The sequence below is a fragment of the Convolutriloba macropyga genome, chromosome 14, assembly GCF_964194025.1.
Source record: "Convolutriloba macropyga chromosome 14, txConMacr16.3, whole genome shotgun sequence".
Taxonomy (NCBI): domain Eukaryota; kingdom Metazoa; phylum Xenacoelomorpha; order Acoela; family Convolutidae; genus Convolutriloba; species Convolutriloba macropyga.
The window spans coordinates 15,271,123-15,298,465 of NC_134481.1; the positions used below are offsets into that span (position 1 = coordinate 15,271,123).

The window sequence follows — 27,343 nt, forward strand, 5'->3', positions numbered from 1 at the left end:
TAAACTTTACTATTTTAGCAGCTCAAAAATAATTGACTGGCAGAAGCAACATTGTTTACAGAAAAATCGACGCTGAGAAAACTTAGTCGTAACAGCTGCTTAAAAGTATCAAAAAAATAATTTATAATATCTCCTCTTGAAAATCAGACGCTTATTGGCTAAAATCATAAAATCCTTGAAATCAAAAAGCGCTGACCAATGACATGTTTTATCAATTGCAAACCAAAAAAAGTGCGTTGTGTTTACATGTAACATCTATACTGTATTCTATAAATGCAGTCTTCGCAAGATTTCACGTTCACTTTCTCAAAAGTCCCATTATAATAAAAACAAATTGCTATACTGTCAACAAACTTTTGTATTCAAGTTGAACTGATAACTTCTGAGAAATGGGCATAGTTGTTTCAGTGATTTTGATCCCGGTTGGGTGGATATTCAGCTATTTGTTCGAACGACGCTGTTCTGAGTGTAACCAGATCATCTTCCATTGTGTGGGAAATCGATGCAGAAACAATGACGCGCATAGACTGAGTTAGTACAATAGATTTGTCCTTGACTTCCCAGGTTGAGGTCCAGACCCAAATTGGTTTATAATCAGACCCAGTCGAGCGCACACCCGTGTGTTCCCAGACCGAAATTACAGTGTCTGGAAGGAATTTCGAGCGCACAACATTCTGGACGATAGTCTGGAGATGGTCTGATCAGAGGTCGATTTGGTCTGAATAGTCTGATCACAGGCGGATTCGAGCGCTATTGGGTCTGATCATAACCTTTTCGAGCGCACTTTTGTCTGATCAGAGGCAACTTCGACCGCAATTGGGTTTGGTCATAACCTCTTCGAGCGCACTTGGGTCTGATCAGAAATGTTTTCGAGCGCAATTGGGTCTGATCAGGGACCATTTTGACCGCATTTTTTTCAATTTTTTTTGTTTTTTTTTACTGAGAGATGTTGGCTCTGCCAAGAGGCAGCCACAAAGCAGCGTTCTGATCAGAAACCCATCATAAGTCCGATAGCTCTGATCAGAAAAAAGAAGTTCAGCTGATAGCAGAGGCCAGTCCCCTTCAGAAGAAACTTTGATCTACTGGAGACCACAATGTTTCATATGGAAAGCTGTCTAAACTCATCCATTGAGTCAGAAATATACACTAAACTGTACACTAAATAAAATTTGTTCTCAACAGTTGGGTTTCGTTTCCTTTAGCAATACTTTAATATTTGATTTTTCCCTAGATGAATTAAAAACTGCACACATCAGTTTTTATGAAAGGAGTATATTATAGCAAAACTAGGAGATTTTTTCATAAGTAAATTTTTTCTCTGATCAGACTATTTCGAGCGCACTTGAGTTTGATCAGAACTGGTTTCGAGCGCACTTCAGTCTGATCATAAATGGCTGCAAGCGCAACTGGGTCTGACCATAAATGCTTCGAGCGCAACTGGGTCTGATCATAACTTCTTCGAGCGCACTTGAGTCTGATCATATTCTGATTAAGGTCTGGGCAATGGTCTGAATTTGAGTCTGAACCATGATCTGAATATGGTCTGATCAGAACACTTTTGGTCTGAAAAGTCTGATCAGAGACCTTTTGTGTCTGGAAAGTCTGATCCGAGGTATTTTGGGTCTTGAAAGTCTGATCAGGGTGAATTTCCGTCTGGAAAGTCTCATCAGACATAATTTCGGCCTAGAAAGTCTGATCAGACAAAAATTTGGGTCTGGACCTCAACCTGGGTTATGCAAAGACAATGCGGGACCCAAATAGCCTATAAAAGATCTTAATATGACTTAAAAAAATTGTTAGAACTTTAGCTCTGTTCAGATTCTTTAATTTGGACTTGAGCTCCGCCATTTTTTGCGATATACTTTTGCTCAACCAAGGATCAATTCTGGTTTTTATCCAACTTCTTTGTTTAACCAAGGGTAATCAGGTGAGAAAATTTCCATTTTCCATTTGTATTGCGAGTACATAACAAAAAGTCTAAAAACAGTTTTCGTTATATTCTGGCTACTATTCACGCAAAAAAATCAAATCACTCTTTTTTAATCCCACTTTCTATTGAAATTTTTGAAATATCTGAATATTGAATTTAAAATTCATAAAACGCAAAAATTCCTATTCTTCATCCAAAAAATTGAAACTGCTACACATACCCAACTCCAATTGTGCTTCAGTACTGGGCCAGTACAAACGCAAGTCTATCTAAAAAAATCTGTACTGAATCAATAAAATTACAATTCTATAAGTTATATCAGACTTGATTTGCATTTGGCAAGTTGGTTCCCAATTAGAAATCTAACTTTCAAAATTTTTCAATTGAAAATTTTGAGTTCAAAAATTTGGTAGCGTGTCGCATGAAAACCGGAATAATTCGATTGTTTTCTTTCCAGCAAAATTAGATTAGTATTTTTGCGCATCTACTTGACTTCTATACTTGAGCAGATCGATTGAAACAAGCAATGTATGTGTCAGAGTCCACATGAAAAAATCAAGTGCATGAATGCACGTCTTACAAGTCAAAAAGTGACATGAATTAGTCTATGATTCAGAAATGTCGAGGAATTGCATTTATACAGGCAACGTAGTGAAGCACACTTGAAATTAGGTACGGGCAAACAATGATGAAATTTTAAGCACAAAAAAATTTCGAAATCCTTAAATGAAATTCAGAAGCAAATAATTGCAATCTAACTGACAAGGAGACGATTTGCAATGCTTTTCACTAAACTTTTGACAAAAGCGGTATAGATATAGGAGCGTAAATATATAAATACGTAAAAGAAAAATATCAAGCGATCGACTGACAAACTAGGCAACAGAAAAACAACATGTCTAGGATCTGCTTAGGTCGTGGAAGCCCAAAAGCATGCAAACGCATTTTCAAACTCCGTTTAACAATTGCATTGAAACAATTGTTCCCATACAAAGCCATTTTAACTACTTTTTGCACTAATTTTGTCATAACTACGGCAATCATTTCCATGCTCTAAAATATTGATATTACAGATAACCAAAGTGAACTGTTCTTTACAAAAAATATTAACCTTGATATTAGTAAACTTTTTGAAATTTCCAAAGTGCTTTTCGCAGCAGTCCTTTCCTAATAATTTTAAAAACTATTATACAGCCGTTCTGTATGACCCAATTTAGTTTTTGTTATAGTTTTTTTTTTCGTTTGTAACTTAGTTTTAATTCTTGAAAAACAGAAAACTAATGAAATGAAGAACAGATTGCCTTCAGTTTGAGAACAATTGAAATTGTCAATTTCTAGGTTTTTCTACACTAGGAAACGAATCAAGTTGATCTGTTTTTCAAGCTATACAACTGATTATTCATTTGATTCTGAACACAATAGTTCCTATTTAACAACTTTCACTGTTGCCGCGATACACCAACCCAGACTGAGATAGTTGAGAGTAAGTACACAAAAACGTGCAAACAATTTAGGGCAAAACAAACTTTTGTGTTGTAACACAGAGAACTTTCTCAAAAAACAAAAAATACTTTCTTTCAAATGATGTCTTGCTCATCGAGCAAAATATACTTATTTCTTTTCTTGCAAAAATTATGATTATTTTTAACTGATGCATGAAATAAATTGTGAAATAAATACGAAACAATTCGGCCGGACTGCTGAGTTTTGAACTTTCAAACTGAACAAAAAAAATTTCCAAATAAATAATTTTTGTAGTAAGACATACAATGAAGCTGCAATGGCACTAAACAAAGTTTTAAAAAATATTAATTGTGTTTAAAAATTTTGTCCTTAACAGAAAAATGTAACAACTTAATTGAAAAACATCTGAAAATATCTAAATTCTAATTACGAACTTGTTTTTTTCCTATTCAGGGTTATCAAATTAGTTGTGCAATTCATTTTTATTGAAATGAATTTTTTTAAACAAAGTAAAAAAAAGTTCTGCTTGAAACATCTCAATTAAACGCTTCAATTTTTCCAAAAGTCGGACTTCCATTAAAAAAACTTGAGACGAAAAATTTAAATTGATTTAAAACGTTCTTTTTGCGGAAAAAGAATCTTTGGAAAATTAGGATATGTCAGTATATAAATGAGAAAAATTGAATATATCCATAAAAGATGCAAAGTTTTATTTCTCAATAATATCAGATTTTGCAAGACGAAGAGAATTCAAAGAATAGCCATAAACTTGCGAAGCACTTCTACCAGGGATTATAATTCATAAGATAATTAATAGCGCTGAATAACTCTAAAAGCATGACTTCATCCTCGGTTTCTGAGAAACGGATAATAAAATCAGCTTCTATTTGTTGGCAATTTGGCGTAATCAATATAATGGTACATTTTTTATTTGGATATGTAATGAAGAGAAGTTTAATTCTCAGAGATAGTTATCTCAGAAAAGCAAAAGGCCATGAAAACCAATCAAACTGCAAACTTCAAAACTTATTACTAATTACGTCTGAGAAAAAATGAATTGAATCGAAATTGGTTAGTAAAATTTTGCTCAGGTTTTTCTGAGAAACGATTTCAATAAAGTAATCATATAGTCGAAAAGGTTGATGAGCTGATTCATATACGTTTTCTTCTTTTCTTAACGTGTAATTTAAACAAAAGAAAGTTTGGGCAAAGGAAAAAAGCGCCGAAAAAACAAAGTGTTGACCTGCTCTTTTAAAATTTTTTAGTTTGTTCTCTAATATTCTAACTATCTGAACGCACAGTTAACTGGAAAAAGCCATTTTTTAAAGGAGAGGGAATACCAAAACTTACAAATATGGTGGAGAACAAAAGTCAAAACTCAATTGAAAAAAATTCAAATGAAAGATTTAAATTGATAGAGAACATTTTTTGCGGAAAAAAATTTTTGGAAAATTAGGATATGTCAGTATATAATTCAGAAAAATTGAATATATCCATAAAAGATGCAAAGTCCTGTTTCTCAATAGTATCAGATAATATTATCAGATAATAATACAAATAAAAATCAAAGAAAAGCCATAAACTTGCGCAGCGCTTTATCATGAATTATAATTCATAAGAAAGTTAATGGCCCGGAATAATTCCGAAAGCATGCCTTCATCGTCGGTTTCTGAGAAACGGCAAATAAAATCAGTTCCTCATGGTTGGCAGTTTAGCGTAATCAATATATTGCTACATCAGTTAAAAAGATATGTAATGAAGAGAAAACTTTACGCTCAAGGTTGTTTAATTCTCAGAGACATTATCTCAGAAAAGCAAAAGGCCATGAAAACCAATCGAGCTACAAACTTCAAAACTTATTACTAATTACGTCTGAGAAAAAATGAATTGAATCGCAATTGGTGAATAAAAATTTTGCTTATGTTTTTCTGAGAAAACTTTCAATAAGATAACTATAGAGTCGTAAAGGTCGATAAGCTGACTCATATATGTTTTCCTCTTTTCTTAAAGTGTAAATTAAACAAACAAAGTTTGTGCAAAAAAATTTAAACTTTTTTGGTTTCTTTTTTTAATTTTTAGGCACAGTTAACACATAGTTAACGCACAGTTAACACACAGTTAACACACAGTTACGCACAGTTTTTAATTTTTACGCACAGTTACGCTCAGGACTATCGGAACGCACAATTAACTGGAAATAGCCTTTTCTTAAAGGAGAAAGAACAAAAAAACTTGCAAAGAATAGTTGAACGTTTCCATTGTAGGTTGCATTTTTTTGACTCCAGGTTCTTATAGGTTTTTCCGAGTTGAATCTTTAATTTGTTTTGTACACAAAAACAACAGAATATCAGCTTTAAACATATTGAATGAAATGCATTTTAAGCAGTTTCTTAAACACGCCTCAATCTTTTTCAACGTTAAATTGGCTTTTAAAATCTTAGACGATAGTTCTCTTGCTTTTACATATATTTCGCTTTTATTTTCTCACATAATATTTGCGACAATTATTTTCAAAAAATTTTATGTGGTGCGATTTCGCTCAAAAGCGTCAAAGTCAAACGTCAAAGAAGAGTGTTTGGACTACTTCTTGGTATTTCAGTGCAAGATGACTTTTGCTGAATAATCTCATTGAAAAAATTCACATTTCACGGATTCGATTCTAATCAAAGATGGTCTCGACCCGTAAGGATTCGCAAGGCAGCATCAAGATACGCAAATCTTAACTAAAGCTACGAAGAAAAGTTAGTTATGAAGAAGCTGCAGATATCTGAAGATTTTTTTAAAAAAAAACATCATAAATAATAGCTAAAACAATATTTTAAAATCAAAAAATTACTCTGGCAACGCATCAAAACTCTTTTGGTTCATAAACGGTTGAGATAAACTTTTAATTTTTATACAAATTTTTTACCATATCTAATTTTTTATCCAAATACAATTGTGCCTCTATTTTTTCACAACAATGTGTGTTTTTTAATCTCTGCTGCGTAATAACCCATAAATTTCAATTTGAATCAAATTCTGACTATTTTCTGGCCTATGTAATGCCGCCCTCCTTTTTTTAAGAAAACTGCTGACTGCTGACGAACTCTGATCTACGAACGAGATCATTGTCTTGTTGAACCATGAGCCCGGAAAATTGTATAGCAAATTACGTTCGAATGATTGTTTGATACTACGACACATGAATCATAGTTTGTCTGAATTCAAGTGTGTTTGAAGAGTTCTTTTTCCAATTCCTATAAAAACTTGGTAACGAGAGATGAGCACTCTAACCATTACTAAATCACTAAAACCAAAGAAACTAAAACAATAGCAACAAAACCAGGAATAGAAGCGTGGCTTGGGCATTCTATTATGGGTTCTTTAGCTCTTCTGATACTTTTCTCAATCTGAATTCCATTGCAACACTTCCTGATATCAACCGATTTTTTTCAAGTTCGTCTAACAACACTTCTGCAAATGTTACCGTATCAAGAGAAATAGCAGTGAATTAGACTCATGGCATTGTATATTTTTTACCTTTTTGAGAACGTTTTGTATTGACTTTTCTGACCTCTTTTTTATTCATAAGAGTGTTCAGCACAACTCTTTACCAGAAAAATTTTAGTTCAATTTTTTAACTTTTCATGGAAATTTACATTTTTACGATGCCACCACTTGACAAACAGCGAAAAGTAAAAAAACAGCATTCTCCTATGTATAAGCGGCGTAGAGGACATTGAAACCTCTTTCAAACATTCAACTTTTGAATCCGAAAATCCTATCCTCTCAAACAACAGAAGATTTTTGAAAACTATGTTAAACTTCAAATCAAACATTTAAATTCAAATTTGTTTTGTGAAAACGCGTCATTTCATTCATACTTTTTCAATGTCTAGTATCTGGTTTGTCTATTTTCTAAATCTGCGTCAATTTCGTTTCAATTTTCTCGCAGGTTTCTTCTAAATTTTTCCAAATATCTTTCTGTTTTCGTAATCACTGATTCAAAACCGCCATAGATTTACAATTAGACTCATATCCTGGCAATTCTAGTGCGTTTCAACATTTGTCTTGGCGAAAAATATTATAGTTTTCGATTTCTGTACAAGAGTCTAACATTATTGAAAAATAAGGCCCTGAAAGTTCACTTGTCCTTTGTATTTGTAAAAAAAATCATATTTTTGGACATTTAAGACGCATTTTGCGTTCATCTGATTGTATTGCACCAGAAATTTTAAGTGATTTTGTCCCGAAAAAGTATTTTGTGTTTTTTCTCCTTGGTCATTTCCCTCAAAAAATGCATTCAACTATGTCTCTGGAGATGTTGCCAGAAATCGGAAGGTTTCTTGGCTCCAAATTTCAAGTTCGTTTTTTTGTTTTTTTTTGAAAATCCGACATTTTGTAACGTAAAAATTTTTCAAACAGTAACTGAACGAAGCGGTTTGATCATCTTTTCTGGTTAAACGCATAGTTTAATTTCTCTTTAAAACTTCAAAATTTCACGTTTTTTTTTCGATTTAGCGCAAATCATGCTTATGAAGCTAAAATCATACTCAAAACATAAATCATGCTGTACGTAGCTTTTGGGTACCATAATTTATATAATCATTGACAAAGAAAAGGCACAGAAAAGCATTTTAGGTGTCGAAACGCTTGTTTTTGGAGTTAGCTATTTTTGATTTTTCCGTTTCTGAAATCAAGCAACGCGCATTAATTCTTCTAATAAATCTCTTTTCAGAAAAAATGAGAAACCTACTGAGAGAGAAAATCCTGATAGAATTTGTCGAGATTTCTATTGCAGCGGTCAGTTAGGTTCCACGTGATATCTGTTCAACTAGATCATGCCCCCCCCCCCCCCATTCAATCATTATGAATTCAAAGAATATATGCAAAATTTAAATAGAGGCGATACTTAATTAATCACTGCTGGTGAAAAGCCAGCCAACTTATCTGGATTGTTTCTGTAAGTTGACGCCTTTCAATTTTCTTTGAAATTAAATTTATGACAAAGTGCTAATGATCGACAAAAGTTCAAACAAACCACCAAAAATAAGCCGACTAAAATTGACATGCAAATATATAAGTAATAATGCGTTTTGTGTGATTACTTTATCTGTTTTAACTGTCAATTAGTGTATAAAACTATCCTAAAATGTAGCAAATGATCGTTTGCAAAATTTAGCCCCTCAGCAGAAGGATTTGATACGTGAGGTGAAAAGAAAGACAGCCGATAACCCGAGAGTCACCAACATCATCCAGCCAAGACCATCTCAGACTCAAAAACGACAACATACAACCATCAAAAACTCTCTTTCTCCCCAGCAGAAGTTGGCCGTGGAGTTTTTCGAGAAGATTGCCCAATTAAAAGGTAATTATTTCAGATAGTTTGGTTAGTTGGAAGAAAACCACCTGGCGAGATTAAACAAGACATCAATCCATTTGCACCAAGAAATAAATAAAAGAAGCACGCAAGCTTTCAATCCAACAGGAGCCTTTGAACAGTTTTCAAGAAATTGAAACAGATTTCAAGGAATTTTTCAATTAGAAACCATAACTGTCGTGTTAAATAGTTGCAATTCACAATTTTTAACTGAGCAATTTTCTGAAATTATTTAAAATGTATCGAATACACTGATCCTAGAGAGTTGTTTCTGTAACTTCTCACAGAAAAGGATAGTTTTCAACTGTTTCATTATTTGTATTAAGAGTTATCTTTTTATATTGATCGGATAGGAATCGCTTTTAAGGGTCTGTAAATCTTTGCTTCGTGTTTAAAGATTGAATCGGAGATGGTAGCTGACTCCAATTAGGTTCTCTTTTGTGTCTTTTTTCATTTTGAAAAGTGATCGTATTATTTATAGATTTTGCTTAACATTTAAGTGGTCAGAAAACTTCTTAAGGTTTTCGGATGATACTCGAGAACCTAAATGTGTTGTAGTTTTAGTAAGCAACGTTCTGAAAATGGCTCAGAGACTCGATTTTTGCAAAGATGATCACGACTGCTCTCGTATTAAATAGCAAAGGCTTAACCGCTGGCTAACTTCAGTTTATGAAATGTATATTTAAAGTTTGCATTAATATTCCCGTGAATGAAAAATTGTGCAAATGCCATTGACCTAAAATAGCGAAACAATTTTCCAAGATTATTTCTTTTATCACAACATCTTAAAAATGAGCACAAGGATATTGTTCTGAGCATTTTTTCCTTAAAAATTGACAAGAAAGTTAATATTATATGTTCACAACACAGCGTCCAGGGCGCAAGTGTATTCTCATTATTCAATAAAAACAAGAAGGCTCGGTAATGTTCGTCCGAACATAATGTTACGACCCCGTTCAACCACGTTTTTGACTAAACTGTCCACCAAATGCGGAAAAAATAGAAAACTTTCAAAAATCATCTGGTTTTCGAAAATAATTGGTTTATCAATTTAAATTGCTTTAAGCTCTAACCAATATACAAATGAAACAATAACTCATGAGAAAACGGATGACAATTGCCATTAAAGAAAGTATGAAAGTATGAGCAAGACAAATAACAAAATCAAAAGAAAACAACACGCATACTTACGACCAAAACTCAATGTCTATCCACTTAAAAAAACCTAATGAAAAAGTCGGAATAGCATCAAAATAACCGCAAACTAAATCAATCTAACTACAGTTTGACAGGAACGATATGGCAACTGTTATTGTGTGAATAGTTAACAAGTAGACAGAAAAAAATTGCAAATTCAAGAAATACGTTTACACTTTTTCAAAACAAATAAGTTTAAAGTCATGAAAGCCATCAGTTATAAACTGAAATCATTCAGTGGCTTCATTTATACCTTCACGCAAAACCATTGAGATCATTTCTTATCCAGAACGTCATAAGACTGCAAAATGAACAATTAGAGGAAAAAAATCAACAAGACATTTCAATTTTGGAAACGGTGTCGAAGCTTATAAGATCAAAATCTATTCACTAAACAATTGAATATAATCATTTGCGCCCTATTCCAATGCCAAAGATGTGATTAAGATGACGCTGGTAAAGTACAGCAAAACATAACCTCAAAACTCTAACTCAGTCTATAGACTCCAAAAAGAACATCAAATAATTATATATCTCCAGAAATCTACAAAAATTTACGAAAACAATTTTTCGGAGCCATAAAAACCGTGAACTCTACTCATGAAACGCAATGCTGTTTAATTACCCTTCATTGGATTCTAATTCGAAGTCCTAATAATAGCACTTTCAAATAAGAAAATACCTTCTAGTGATTGGGATGAAAAAATGGCAAAAAAAATATTTCAAAAAACATAGAACTAAAAAGAACAATCCTTTTTCATCATATCTCAAAAGTCAACGATGAGACCAAAACTTGCCTTGCTGTCAAAGCTCAGCTGTTAAAATCCGCAATTATTTAAATTATATGAAATATTATTTTGTAATAGGTTGTTTGCCAAATAAAGTTAACATTTCAAAAATAAATTATGCAATTTTTATAAATATCGGTTTATTTTACCAAAAAAGAGAAAACTTTACCAAAAAATTTTCGCAGGAGCCCGAGGCACAATTAGCCTATAATTGTGTAAAGAGTCAGCAGTTTTTATGTCTGCACTACCGGTCAAACTGGACAAAGTTAGCCGAATAAGCATATTTGAGGCCATTTTTTATGAAAAAAAAATGAAAAAAAGCTGAATCTTCAAAACATTTAGATAAAATTATATTGTCAAAAAAGTGAGTTATAACAGTTCGTCAGTTCACTTTAGTCTGTAAAAGTAAAACCAATGGGACTGTTGTTAACACTTTCATCGTAATTTATAAAAAAATTGATCAAAATGTAAGCAAAAATTACAAAAATATGAACAAAATAATGGACCTTAGGTTAATGTTAACACATCATTTAACGTCCGTATCTCCTTTGACAAAACACAAAAAACCAAGTTGGGTATATAGTTCCTCTCCCACTAAAGTGGGTCGGAACAATTAATGTATCGAAATGACTGAAGTACTTAAAACCCAACGGTGTTTGGTAACAAAAATACAATGTTTTATAAGGAAAGTCAAGTTTAATCATGTAGGCCAAGTAATTTTAAAGTCTGTTAGTTGGTCTTACATTTTCTGACTATTATTTTGCTCAAAGAAAATTGCCTTGCAATTCGAAGGAACAAAAATTACGGTAGAAAACACATTTTAATGGAAAAATTACAAAAAAACAGCATTACGTTTAAAAAAACAAAGTGAAATTAGTGAAAAGTTTTACTCGAACTCTATATTCCTTTGAGCACTTTTGGCAAAAAAAAACATTTCAACATTTGAATGTCTTTGAAAGATAAAATCACGCAAAGAGGCAGTAATTTATTCTTTATACTTTTCAATTTTATGATGGCAAACTGTGGAATCAACAATCATGACAGTTACACAAAAAAATTTCCCTGGGAGTAATTAAAAAAATTATTTTTCTTCGGTGATTTTGTTGAGACAAATAATTATATTTTTCAGTGCTCAACAATTTTGTCTGCTTTTCATAAGATCAGGTTTCTTAATTGGTTCTAGGTTACCAATAAATTTCCTCTTTGTAGCGGATGGTTTACTTGTTAAAAATTTCGCTCGACTTTATTTTTGTAAGAAATGTAGACAAAGAGATTTAGAAATACGGAAGAGAATTTAATTTGCAATGAGTTAAACTATCCTAAAAACACTTTTCATGAAAAATGAAGGAACAAGAAAGAGTTTGATATACCTTATAAAACAGGATACAATACTTTTTGTAGCCACTAATCAGCAGAAATGATTTCAAGGTTGTCGAGAACTTTAAAAATATAGCAAGATGTTGTTCACTCAGTATTTAATGTTAGCTCGCGTGAAAAGTGTTGATAATTAGCAGCTTGAACATGCTCAAGTCTTGCACATTTATGCAACGTGCATTCATTAACAAACTGAAAAGCATCTTTTTATTAATCTAGAAAAGCATCAAAATGTTGTTATGAGCATCTTACTTTCCTAAACAACTCATTGGAACGTGCTTGTGTTACAAAAAGTGTTTCAATGTTACAAAAACTATGCCAAGCCCCTCTTAAAATTTAAACTCCAGAGATTCTACACATTTCAGAGGTTATCTGATTTTTCGATTCCCTTTGCTTAATCTTCACATCTGTTACAATACAAAGCAATAGAAGAACGCACATAAAAAAGTGACACTAAAAAAACTAAGTAAGCTCAAAATAAATATACAAAGCAACACAAACCTTAGACTATCCTATGACTAACAACATTCCAAATAATTCATCGTTCGACAATTGTTTACCATGGCAATTTTTTGGAGATAGCAGGACTGAAAAGTCGCATATAGAGAGAACAATATTTCACCCTAAAGACTGAATACAACATAGATAAAGACGCGGGGATTGCATGAACGTATGATGACCGGGGAATGATGACCAGACTTTCAACATTTTTTTCCGTATCTCCTTTTAAACTTGTCTTTTTCATTTAAGCTCAGTTTATCTCAATCAAAATCACAAAAATCAGCAAGTTTGAAAATGAAACTCTTAAGTGACAATGGTCAACAAAGATGCCTTTCACTGCGGAGATTTTCAAGCAACAAAATGTCTGTTGATGTTGCAAATTTTTTGTGAAGACTTAAAAAGAGCAAAGCTGTATACTAAATTGAGGATTTTTCTGCTCTCTCGATTAAAAAACATTAGTAAAAAAGAAAGGCACAGTAGAAAAAGATCATTTGATTGGACTATTTCAACTACTTGGAATATTTTTAACCGCCCAAGTGCTCGTAAGTAAAGCATAAAGGACAGAGATAATATTCAAAGAAAATGCCCGAAGTTGAATTTTCATGCATGTTCTATCAAAATGTTTGAAACCAATATTGGCTGTAAAATTTCAGGTTTCAGTTGCTTAGGAAAAGATCTTTAGGTTTGAACCACGAACGTGTTTCTGGTTTGCCTGCGGAGAAACTGAAAAAGGTCTGTACAAAATTAATTTTCCATTGTTTTATGGTTCTCACTTGAAAGGATTACAAATACTGCGCGACAAAAACTTTCACTATTAAAACTAGTTTTTGAGATGATCATGTAATATAAAATACAAATTGATAAAAACTTCTAAAACATAATTACTTTTAATGATTCTGTGAACTATAAATTATCAACATATATTGAAATTGATTGCAACAGCCAGCGATCAGTAACAGTATTCGCAGAATTCCTATGAGTTCCTTAGGTCCCAAAATCAATATCAGACAAAATGTTTCTGTCGGTTCAAAGAATTGTATCAAGAACAGCTGCAGGGATTTTGCGCGTTAAATAACTTTAGCAAGTATTTTTGAAGAAGATCTGAGGCATGTTACACACGCACGCACAAATTTGCCTGTCATCCGTAGAATTGGAAAAAATAGGAACTTTATTCATTGTACTTGCCGCTCACTCTGTCAGAATCCAAGATCTGGCGTAGACTTGACTTCTTAGGTGACTTCGCAAGGGTTTGTCTCGTTATGATTGTAACCAAAAATATCACATTGTTATTGTCATACTCAATTACTCAGTGACTAGTCAATTGAGTAGCAGTTGTATGGTTTTCCACGGGTTCTTCGTATGTTGGTTCGGGTGGGTACGTAACGGTTTGGCAAATTTTTTAATTGAATCCCTTCTTTCACCAACAATGCCAATTTCTATTGTTCCGTCCACTTGTCCCACGAAAGTGTTGGTGTGATAGCAGGTTTCTTCCAGAAGGCGTCAATGTGGAGAGAAGTGTTGCGAGAGTCGATTGACTCTGAATGCGCCAAGTTGTACTCAATTACTCTGTGACTAGTCAATTGAGTAGCGGTTGTATCTTTACCAAGCTGATTGAGGCAATTGCGCTGCGATTGCCAACTTAGTTTTCTCCACTTGAATTCTGAGCTATGAAGTTATTATTCGCGGTGCGAATGACTTGACTATCTTAAACTTGCTAATTGAAGAGCATTTGGCTAACTTTGAATTACAACTGATGTACAGCGGTGCAAATGAGAGAATGAAACAAGAATGATGAAATCCAGATCAAAAAGGAAAATAACAAAGTTATATGGTTGTTCACACTTAAAGAAGGAAGTGGATGTTTGTTTACAGTTTGAACAGACAGTTTCCTATCTACCTGGCTGAACAATCATGAAATTATTAACTGAAGATATAAGAAGAACTGAACTAATAGCAACTGCCCCTGAAATGGATTAACTAAATGAGTTTGAACTAAAGTACGGGTAATTGATATTCTGATGACAATATTCATCCCGTATGACAGTTATGTATACTGCTATACGCAGTCAGCCAGTACCCTTTGTTTATTTTTGGTCATTGGTTTAACGTGTTATGTCTGGTTAACAAAGGCGATTCATATCGTCAATTTCATTGTTTGTTTGTTTGTTTGATAACGACGAGAAATGTCAACACTTAAAAAAATTGGCGCTACTGCTGCTCGTTAAAAGATGCGCGCAGACCTTATCTTGAGCATTTTCCTTTTTTGAACTATACAATTTGGATGAAATTTTTCAATTACACGCCTTATGAATCAAGGTTAACATCAGCACAGTTTTGTGTTGCGAAAATAACCAATTCCACGCGTTTATGGTAAGGTTTATAGGTAAATAAGCGAACTTGATCGTGTTGGTTTAGATAATCGTAGGCAACCAAACTTCCAAAGTTCGGGCCACGACTTACGAAAAATACGACTTGCGAAAACTCTAATAAGAAGGGTCTTTATTGACTAAAATTACACAGCTATCCTTCATAGGTAATGTTGAGGAAAACGTTTTTTGGGTCGAGAGTTTTCATGAGCAATTTGGTTCCAGCTTGATCTTTTCACGGGTTGTGAATTATTATTTCAATAGTCGAGCTAAAAACAATTCACCGGTCAAGCATGGTGATTTTCATGGGTCGCGACAAAGTCCGATTTTTTGCCAAATTAGATTTTTCTTCGATTTTTTTTGCTTCTGTACATAACGAAGCAGTCAATTAAATGAAACTGATTGAACGAAACTAAGTTGTTTAATTTTAATGACGTTCTGTCCTTAGTCTTGATGAAAAATGTGGAAAATGTTGTTGTTTTTGAAAATACTTAATTATTTAACAACAAGGAATTTTTGACAATAATAATCTTTTTGATTGTTTATTGTTTCTTCGGAATAGCAACAGATCAAAAACCATGATTGTTGAATATGATACAAGCTTTGATGAGCCGTAAAATTTTACGTAGATTTTCGGTGTCAAAATTCATAAAAACTCTTTTCCTGGACTCACGATTTGACAATAGCTCGACCCTTTTGTTGTATCTCGCTTATCGAACTGCGAAAAAATTGAGAAAAACCTTTAATGTCGAGCAAATAATGAGGGGTAAAAAAATTTTGAGTCCAAAAAAAGTCTAGCGTGAATAAGTTGTTTCGAACAAAAGTCCAGCTATTCGTTAAAGTCAATTCATAGGTCATTGAAGATCAATTCGGGTCTTTTAATATAATTTTTTGGTCAAACGTGGTCTGTACATGGTTCACAATAAAAAAAGTTCAGGTAAATTTACCTTAACGCAGTTAAGGTAAACCTTTGTTAAGGTAAAATTAAGACAACAATTACCTTAACTTTACCTTGACTTGAGTTAAGGTAAAACATTACCTGAACTGTGTTGAGGTAAAATTACCTTAACTAACCTAAAATTTTTTTTAACTTTCTGCAGTACTTAATTGTATATTTTTAATAAAATTATCAAACGAAATGTTGAATTTTATTACAAGAGCTTTACAATGATTTTTATATGAAGCAATTTGAGCTAATATTTGTTGACCTACACTACATCAAACACCAAAAATAGTTTCAGTGAGTGCTCAAAAAATTTCAAAAAAGCAGTAACGCACCAATTTTGCAAAAATTGGCAATTTTATTTTTCACACGCATTTGTTCATGTAAAAACTACTCACAAACCGATGTCGAGAGGTACCGGTGCATTAAAAAAGGTCCAAAAAAGCTTTTTTTAAGAAAACATAAATACTTGATTTTTCACTTTCAATTGATTCTAGAAGAGGTTCACCAAAACGCACCATTGGTATTGATTTACATATGTGGCTGAAAATTTTATTATATATTCAGCGTTTTAGTTGTTTGTCGACGGAAAAGGTTGAAATCGTTCTGTTTGACTCGAAGCTTTAAAATTTTTCTTGGTTTTGCGAGCTTACTCACCTTCTTTCCTTCATTAGCACGGGAGATCTGAGTGAGAGATGAAACTTTTTGATCAAATCAAGAAACTATTATCTAGGTCCCAATAAGCAAACCAAACTGTTTGGATTATTTCCAACAGCAGTATGTCAGTTGCTACTTTCATCTTTTGTACTAAAAGAAACAAATTTGGGATCTATTCTGTTTCGCCCCCCAGTGTTTTTATGACCTGCAGTTACAAATTATATGTTGTTATATCGCACATTACTATGTAAGAGAATAACACGTGCGCCTGGGTGTGATAGAAGATTTATGTTCACTAAGCTGAGGGGCCGAAACAGAATGGATCCCAACTTCGGATCCTAAATGTTTGAGCTGAAATTGATGCAAAATTTCGAAAATTCAGTCTCAAAAGAGGTATTAAAAAAAACTGCAATTATAACTGCATTTTACAGAAAGTGCCTTTGAAATTCATGGGGTAGAATCAGCCGCAGATCATAAAGCCTTACAAGAATTAAGACGTGTTCTGGGCTTACGTTTTCAAGGGTATTATCCAGACTGTCTTATGGTCGTCTGAAGAATATAAATATTCTTAAGGCTCACCTGACTAATTAAAGTTCTATGATTCTAGTCTGTTACTCTTCGATGGGATGACTGGGAGTACTAGTGGACAGAGCGCGGGCCCAAAAAATTTCTATCTAGACTTAGTCTCAACTATTCTTCACGAGAGGAGTAGAGATTCATTTACTTTATTGTTATATCAGGTCTGATTCTGAAGGAACGAACTAAAGAGTGAAGAGAAAGGTTTTACATGATTTTAGTAGCAAAAGAATAAATATTTATTCTAAACAAATCAGAAGTAAGTATTTCAGCTTTCAGTAAATTATTTATTTTTTTGAATAAATAGTTTTTCTAAGTTTATTTCTGGATGTCAATCAAGATTGACTCTATTTTTCCGGGTTGCACAGTTTTTGAAAAATTGTGACTTGTTTTGCTTTCTTTTCTCTTCCTCTTCTCTCGTTTGAGAACATTCGTAGGCAGATTTGTAGTCTGTCGGTAATTGGAGGCAGTCTAACCTCAGGGAAGTAGCTGAACATCAACAACCACAAATTTATCTATTCCATCAACTTTTTTGGATTGGCTAGTTCAAAGAGTTGTCTTGCGGAACAGCGGCAATCCATGGACCTTCCACTTCACCAACTGTTCTGTAGAGGTCCGGTGTGTGCTGGTGCTCTGTCCTTGCTGTGTAGATTGACTAACCTGACTTACCAGAGTAGTTACCGGTTAATTGTTAGATGTTATTGTGAAATGAATTTAAGTTACCGCAACTTATAATGCTACCCGGGATAGTTGTAGGTGCAATTGAGTATATAACAAGCAATTCGTGGAAAATTGTTTAAGTGCTCATGAAGTTCCTGTTAGTTATACTTTCAATTGTTTTTATTTTTGTGGTAACCTTTTACATGTATACTTTACGTATCCCTTCCGGTTGGAAAGAGAAAACTTTATCACCTATAAAGTTGTGTGGTCGTATTTGGTTGGAGAATATTAGATGTTGGTATAAGAAAGATGATTCTTTATGGTCGCCAACCATAAGAACCAAACCAAACGTATAACATATCGGCTCCTAACATGCTTCATAGTAAAGAAACTTTGCTATATAATTTCATTTAGCTGCTATGAAAAGTCTTATGAAAACATTAGATGATCATCTGTATGGTATAATTGGTTGCAAACAAGGATCGAGACGTACTGCTTGCGGATTCTCAGAGGAGCTGCATTGTTTTAAATGTTAGTTGTTAATAACTGAGGTTCGTGAACGAGTGGTGACGTTCGAATCGGGAGATGGCACGTCAAAAGTGACTTGTTAGTAATATTGCATGTAAAGGGTATCCTAATTGCATGGGAATGGTGTCTCATTACGTTCCATATGTTCTTGGTTTGATATATGTGATATATGTGTTTGTATTAACTGTCTTTTGAGTTGTAGTTATAAATTATGAAAATTTCGAATGGGGTGAATAAAGTTGAATAAATAATTTCGTATCTGTCCTATTTTTGTTAATTTTACTAAGTGGTGACTTGGATATTCGTTTCCTATTGAGGTGTGTCAAAATTATTATATTTCAAGTTCGTTTCTCTATGTATTCAGTAAGTTTTTTTCACGATTAGCATGTCCGTTGAAATACCTGTTCTTTCTGTTTTGGCAATTAATTATTGTTCAACTAAATTAATTGTATGTGTTACGTATGCTGTTGAGGTGTAATTAATCGTTTTATTTGTTTATTTACATACACTACAGTTTTTCGCCAAATTAGATTTTTCTTCAATATTTTTTTTGCTTCTGTACATAACGAAGCAGTCAATTGAATGAAACTGATTGAATGAAACTAAGTTGTTTAATTTTAATGACGTTCTCTCCTTAGTCGTGATGAAAAATGTGGAAAATGTTGTTGTTTTTGAAAATACTTAATTATTTAACAACAAGAAATTTTTGACAATAATAATCTTTTTGATTGTTTATTGTTTCTTCGGAATAGCAACAGATCAAAAACCATGATTGTTGAATATGATGCAAGCTTTGAGGAGCCGTAAAATTTCACGTAGATTTTCCGAGTCAAAATTCATAAAAACTCTTTTCCTGGACTCACGATTTGACAATAGCTCGACCTTTTGTTGTATCTCGCTTATCGAACTGCGAAAAAAATTGAGAAAAACCTTCAATGTCGAGCAAAAATTGAGGGGTAAAAATTTTGAGTGCAAAGAATGTCTAGCGTGAATAAGTTGTTTCGAACAAAAGTCCAGCTATTCTTTAAAGTCAATTCATAGGTCATTGAAGATTAATTCGGGTCTTTTAATATAATTTTTTTGTCAAACGTGGTCTGTACATGGTTCACACTAAAAAAAATTCAGGTAAATTTACCTTCACGCAAGTAAGGTAAACCTTTGTTAAGGTAAATTTAAAACAATAATTACCTTAACTTTACCTTGACCTGAGTTAAGGTAAAAAACTACCTGAACTGTGTTGAGGTAAAATTACCTTAACTAACCTAAAATTTTTTTTAACTTTCTGAAGAAAATAATTGTATATTTTTAATAAAATTATCAAACGAAATGTTGAACTTTATTACAACAGCTTTACAATGATATTTATATGAAGCAATTTGAGCTAATGTTTGTCGACCTACACTACATCAAACACCAAAAATACTTTCAGTGAGTGCTCAAAAAAATTCAAAAAAGCAGTAACGCACCAATTTTGCAAAAATTGGCATTTTTATTTTTCACACGCCTTTGTTCATGTAAAAACTGCTCACAAACCGATGTCGAGAGGTACCGGTGCATTAAAAATTGTCCAAAAACACTTTTATTAAGAAAACTTAAATACTCGGTTTTTCACTTTCATATGACCCTAGAAGAGGTTCACCAAAACGCACCATTGGTATTGATTTACATATATGGCTGAATAGTTTATTATATATTCAGCGTTTTAATTGTTTGTCGACGGAAAAGGTTGAAATCGTTCTGTTTGACTTGAAGCCTTAAAATTTTTCTTGGTTTTGTGAGCTTACTCACCTTCTTTTCTTCATTAGCACGGGAGATCTGAATGAGAGATGAAACTTTTTGATTAAATAAGGAAACTCTTAACCAGGTCCCAATAAGCAAACCAAACTGTTTGGATTATTTCCAACAGCAAAATGTCAGTTACTGCTTTCATCTTTTGTACTAAATGAAACAAATTTGGGATCTATTCTGTTTCGCCCCCAGTGTTTTTATGACCCGCAGTTACAAATTATATGTTGTTATATCGCACATTACTATGTAAGAGAATAACACGTGCGCCTGGGTGTCATAGAAGATTTATGTTCACTAAGCTGAGGGGCCGAAACAGAATGCATCCCAAATTCGGATCCTGAATGTTTGAGCTGAAACTGATGCAAAATTTCGAAAATTCAGTCTCAAAAAAGGTATTCAAAAAAACTGCAATTGTAACTGCATTCTACAGAAAGTGCCACTGAAATTCATGGGGTAGAAACAGCCGCAGATCATAAAGCCTTACACGAATTAAGACGTGTTCTGGGCTTACGTTTTCAAGGGTATTATCCAGACTGTCTTAGGGTTGTCTGAAGAAAATAAATATTCTTAAGGCTCACCTGACTAATTAAAGTTCTATGATTCTAGTCTGTTACTCTTCGATGGGAGTACTGGGAGTACTAGTGGACAGAGCGCGGGCCCAAAAAGCTTCTATTTGGACTTAGTCTCAACTATTCTTCACGAGAGGAGTAGAGATTCATTTACTTTATTGTTATATCAGGTCTGATTCTGAAGGAACGAACTAAAGAGTGAAGAGAAAGGTTTTACATGATTTTAGTAGGGAAAGAATAAATATATTTTCTAAAAAAATCAGAAGTAAGTATTTCAGCTTTCAGTAAATAATTTATTTTTTTGAATAAATAGTTTTTCTAAGTTTTTTTCTGGATGTCAATCAAGATTGACTCTATTTTTCCGGGTTGCACAGTTTTTGAAAAATTGTGACTTGTTTTGTTTTCTTTTCTCTTCTTCTCTTGTTTGAGAACATTCGTAGGCAGATTTGGAGTCTGTCGGTAATTGGAGGCAGTCTAACCTCAGGGAAGTAGCTGAACATCAACAACCACAAATTTATCTATTCCATCAACTTTTTTGGATTGGCTAGTTCAAAGAGTTGTCTTGCGGAACAGCGGCAATCCATGGACCTTCCACTTCACCAACTGTTCTGTTGAGGTCCGGTGTGTGCTGGTGCTCTGTCCTTGCTGTGTAGATTGACAAACCTGACTTACCAGAGTAGTTACCGGTTAATTGTTAGATGTTATTGTGAAATGAATTTAAGTTACCGCAACTTATAATGCTACCCGGGATAGTTGTAGGTGCAATTGAGTATATAACAAGCAATTCGTGGAAATTTATCTAAGTGCTCATGAAGTTCCTGTTAGTTATACTTTCAATTGTTTTTATTTTTGTGGTAACCTTTTACATGTATACTTTACGTATCCCTTCCGGTTGAAAAGAGAAAACTTTATCATCTATAAAGTTGTGTGGTCGCTATTTGGTTGGAGAATAATAGATGTTGGTATAAGAAAGATGATTCTTTATGGTCGCCAACCATAAGAACCAAACCAAACGTATAACATATCGGTTCCTAACATGCTTCATAGTAAAGAAACTTTGCTATATAATTCCATTTAGCTGCTATGAAAAGTCTTATGAAAATATTAGATGATCATCTGTATGGTATAATTGGTTGCAAACAAGGATCGAGACGTACTGCTTGCGGATTCTCAGAGGAGCTGCATTGTTTTAAATGTTATTTGTTAATAACTGAGGTTCGTGAACGAGGGGTGACGTTCGAATCGGGAGATGGCACGGCAAAGGTGACTTGTTAAGAAGATTGCATGTAAAGGGTATCCTAATTACATGGGAATGGTGTCTCATTACGTTCCATATGTTCTTGGTTTGATATATGTGATATATGTGTTTGTATTAACTGTCTTTTGAGTTGTAGTTATAAATTATGAAAATTTCGAACTGGGTGAATAAATTTGAATAAATAATTTCATATCTGTCGTATTTTTGTTAATTTTACTAAGTGGTGACTTGGATATTCGTTTCCTATTGAGGTGTGTCAAAATTATTATATTTCAAGTTCGTTTCTCTATGTATTCAGTAAGTTTTTTTCACGATTAGCATGTCCGTTGAAATACGTGTATTTTCTGTTTTGGCAATTAATTATTGTTCAACTTAATTAATTGCATGTGTTACGTATGCTGTTTGAGTGTCACTAATCATTTTATTTGTTTATTTACATACACTAAAGTTACATACATGGAAAATTGTTGATTGTTCAGGGTATTTAAATTACTGAGGTAAGTTTGATAGAAGAGTATTGGTTCAAAGGGGGGTTCTAGCTGAGAGCGGAACAGGGGGGGGGTTGAATATGCGGGGTTCGTATTAGTGATTCAGAATGAAATGAAGTCTTCCAAAGTCTTCATGAGTTTGTGTAAAAACTTCAGGTTGAATAAACTGGTGAGATACTATTTGTGAATTGACTTGTTAGACACTACTTGTGAGTAGAATTCAAATCAACCTAATAGGTGATGGTTAATAGGTGAATTAACTTGAAAAGCTGATTTAAAGTCGTATTGCAATCATGAAGAATCTAATACATGTTTATGAATTGATGCTCGGGTTAGGAACTAAAATAGTATTTTTGTTTTTATTAAGAGGAGTAGGTGTTGTTTTTCGGAGAATTCCATGATTTGGAAATGTGAATTAGCACTGTCAATATTGTGTAGATAGCTAGCTAAAAAGTGATATTAATCGCAATCACAATTCTAAATAACAATGGTGGTAATAATCATGAGATGACAATAATACAGTTGACAAATTATATGACAATTTTATTACAATACTACTACAGAAGGTGATCTTTAAGACAAGTGGTGAGTTTACCACAAATTGTTGAAGAAAGGAGTTTGTGATAAGTTTGATGACACATAACAGGAACTGGTTCGATTCGTATTAAGGAACAGGTGTTAGACTACTTGTGTTTATTGGGGGTAGTTCTTTCTCTTCTTGAATTCGTTAAACTCCTTTATGAAGTCGGCGTTTTGTGCTAGTAAAAAGGCAAGAACATTTATTACATCTGTGTGATCCGAGTTAATTAAATTTGATCTTACCGCTTTTCGAACTTCGTTTTCTTGTTGGTTCGGAACCCGGCTGTCTAAGTATTCGATGTACTTTTTAACTGAACTTATATGAACAATGCCATGAATATGGAACGTATGGTACTGTTCACAAGGCTCTAAGATCTTTATGTGGACTATCAAGGGTCGCTCGGGATTTTCATGGGGTTGGATTATATAATAATTTTTAAAAGGGGTTGTAATTTCGTAGTGTTCCTTTCATGTGTTCAGCTTTGAGGTTGTATGCAAATTTCAAAAAGCAGGGGGATGTTAATTGGTCGATTATATATATATATATATATATATATATATATATATATATATAATTTTCATGGGTTAGGTTATCTTTTAGGAAGGTGTAATAAATGAAGTTATGGAAAAACTTGGTTTCAAGTACATCAAAAGTATTGTTTTGCACATCGATTGGTGCAGGGTGGAGAAAGTTGAAATTTAATTGGAAAAGATCCGGGTAATAAGTTTTACATGCTTTAATGTCATGGGAGGCTTTGGCAATTACCTGATCAAGAACGGGGTTTCGAGGAATAGAAAATTGTTAATTTTAATTGTACAGGAACTTTTCTGTGAGGCTGTAAAGCTGCTTTAATTGTGGATAGTTAGACTGGTGAAATTGGTCCCAAATTTCTCGTGCTATGTTTCACTGTTTCAACGTTTTCTTTTGGTACAGGGGATGAATTCAAGGAGTTGCTGTTGCTGTTGGTGAAAGGTTTGTATGTTGAAATTATGGAGTTTATTCTCATTTAGGATCTTAGCCCAATTCAAGAATGATGATAATGGATTATAACTATCGTGATCTGCTTTTGCATATTTTGTAGGGTCGTCATTCTTAAACCAGATGGTGTCGCTGATCGCTCTGCTGGGGGTTGTTCTTACATGCTCTTGTGAAAAAAATTCTTCGGAGTGCTGCTGCGGGGTTACTGCTTTGGGGAATCTAAGGTTATTGGGTTTGGATCTAGGAATTTCTCCGAGTTGAACCTGGTTATAATGTTCTACTATTGGATTTGTTTTCGTAGCCCTAACCTGCTGTGCAATGGTGTAGTTACTTTGAAATTCATGTCCGAAGGGGGTTCTGGTCATTTTTCTGGCATGGGTGGGTTAAACACTACGGGTGGGTGGAATACTGGCATCGGAGGTGCATATTGAGCATTTTTGGTAAGATATGGATTACTGCTATTTATATACGGTTATTATACTGTTGCTGGGCGAGGGCAGGTTGACCGAGTTTTGGTTGGGCGAGGTTTGGGTGGTTAGTAATGATAGGTGTTGACTGACGTAAAGGTATGGCATGTAATTGGTTAGATTGAAATGCCAGGTTAGCGATTGGCTTATGCTTGGGGTGATATTGCACTTGTTGATTCAATTTTTGATCTTTGGCTTTGGCTGCGATATTTTTCCGTTTCTCTTAAATAGAGCTGTATTTTATAGGTTTATGTACCGGATTGTCTATGTGAAGGATCAGTTTCTTTGGCCGATTCGAAGGTTCAAGTGTAGGTGATTGTGATGGTCACCCTGCTTGTACCCCTGTATTCATGGTTTGGGCACATGTGTCTACCACGGTGTCACCTGGGCTGGTTTGGCCAGAGCTGATTTCATTTTTTTCGACTATGTAGCTAAGTGATGATTAAGGATGGAAATCACTGTTTGTCAACAAGCTAAAACATACATTTTGTTAATTCAAAGCATTTATAATAGGTCTAGAGTTGGGATCCACTAGTTATAAATATATTGCCTTCTAAAATCCTAATTAAATATTTCACACTACAACTATTTTTCTCAGTAGTTAAAGTTCTGGAAAACTACAAACATAATCGTGAACGAATGGAAAAGTGTTGTTTGTTTAAGAATGTAAACAACTTCAATGTAAACAACTTCAATGTTAGTTGAGAGTAAAGTAGTGGAGCTGTCTTCAATTTGAATATTGGTTATTAATTACTGTGATTAGGCTGTACTTTTAGACTGTATATAAGTGACAGTGTTTAAAGACAGTGGAAATGGTTGAATATTAGTAAAACCCTTTGATTATAATTAGTATAGACAAGATTGTTTGATGGTGTTAGGTGTTTCAAAAAGGGTTCGGGTTATAAACATGAAAAAAAAACAAAATTATTGTTCCCAGGTGTATAAATGAAAAGATATATATATATATATATATATATATATATATATATATATATATATACATACATATATATATATATATATATATATATATATGTATGTATATATATATATATATATATATATATATATATAGATGGATGTATATATATATATATATATAAATATTTCGATTAAATTTCGTAGTTAGTGATTGATTGTGAATCGGTGTATGTGACTTCATTTGTGTGTGGTCTATCTTCATCATCTAACATAACCAAACTTACACTTAAACTCCGGTTATGTTTTTTATTGATTCTTAAATGTTGGATATCCAGTGGTGGTGGGTTTTGGATTTCAGTTAAATGTATAGATGTGTTTAGGTGTTTTGAAGGATCGTGGACAAGAGGACTTTCATAAGGTGGTCTGGACTCGATGAAATCGGGTGCACTAGGTGATTGATATGATGCGGGGTTTAATTGGTGGTGGTGGTGGTGGTTGAGGAAATGCAGGTAATCGTTGATCTCTTATTGTATCTTTCTCTGTAATTGGGGCTAGTAAATTCTTTGTGAAAATGTTCATGTATTTATTTTCATTCTGGTATTGGTGGTTTTTTAGATGGTGAATCAAAGGTTTTGAGTTGTTTTCCTTTAATAGTTCGTCGTACTGTGGCTTTAAAATGTTTATAATTTGTATCTACGTATACATTAATGTCATCATTGTCCATAATGAACGGTGATTGGTGTATATTAATGTTTGGTGTTGGCTCATGAGTGTTTTTTTCGTGTGTGTTTTTCTTTTTTCGCTTTATTGTTTAGTTGTTATGACTTGAATGGCTATTATTATCGCTGTCATCGGTATTATTATCAAACTTCTGTGCTTCTACAATTAGTTGGCTTAAAATGTGTGACAATACGCCAAAAATTCCCGATAAGAGGATTTTGTCATGCTTGCTTGCTTTCCGATTGCTCTATGTATTGCAAAGGCGCTATAAAATTTTATTATTACATTAGTTAAAAATAATTTAATATTAAACATGGCATATAGTGTGGCGATTTTTTTAAAAATATACTATGGTCAACCAAATATGGTGATAAATTGGTCTTTCAACTTTTTTCAATCGAAAAATTTTTTCCAATTTACAGTAGGTTGGGTTATTTGAAAATTACATCCGTGCATGTTTAAATTATTTAACCGTTTAAGTGATTGTTCCTAGCGTTTATAAGCATCCAAAAGTCCTAAATGTTCTAAATCAAGTAGTTTCTGTGCATTTGCTGAGGTGGCTTCTTGAAACAGTTCTGCTCTATTGCGGATATATTCGTTCAGTAAATCTCGTCCTCGCTCTTTTATTCATTGGTCTTTACTAAATATTCCGTTTTCTAATATACGGGCTTGACTAAAGAGGTTATCTACTTCGATTTCGTCAGGTGAAATGGTGTGTATTATAGTTTCTACTTTAACAGGGAAAAGTGTTAATCTGTACCGTGCAGTACCTTTTGTATCCACTGATATGATTTGATAAAAATTGTTTATATGAGCAAGGTACTTTTATAGCCAATGCTTAGGTTTTCGTGTTAATTGATGTACATATTGTACTAAAATTTTTTATAAAATTGGTGTTTTATCGTAGCATGTAGGTTCACTTGGGACCCAAAGTTGTGAAACTTTTCATGCACATTTAAACATTTTCATAAGGTTTATGCCTTTTTGTTGAACAAAAATTGAACGGTCTCCTGGTAGGATGTATCCAAGTAAAGGTATATCTTTGTGCACTTGTGTTATTATGAGTTGACGAATCTTTCTTGTTTGGTCACAAATTGTTGAAAAAAATTCAATGGCTTGTAAGCTTAATTGTGAACAATTTTTACTCATATACAAATCCATTTGCATTTCGAGATGCGTAATTTTGTTAACGAGGCCGTAATAGTTGTCTGGATTATTGGTGGTATTT

At 33.4% G+C, this 27,343-nt stretch overlaps 1 protein-coding gene across 1 annotated transcript in view; it reads left to right on the top strand.

Moving 5' to 3' along the window:
* The first annotated feature begins 321 nt into the window (after window positions 1-321).
* LOC142353102 (uncharacterized) overlaps window positions 322-27,343 on the top strand; it is a 76,080-nt gene continuing 49,058 nt past the window's right edge. Inside the window, exons 1-2 of the mRNA XM_075405304.1 lie at window positions 322-531; window positions 8,559-8,744. Of these exons, the coding sequence (XP_075261419.1) occupies window positions 390-531; window positions 8,559-8,744 (328 nt within the window). The 5' untranslated portion in view covers window positions 322-389. The remainder of the gene's footprint in view (window positions 532-8,558; window positions 8,745-27,343) is intronic.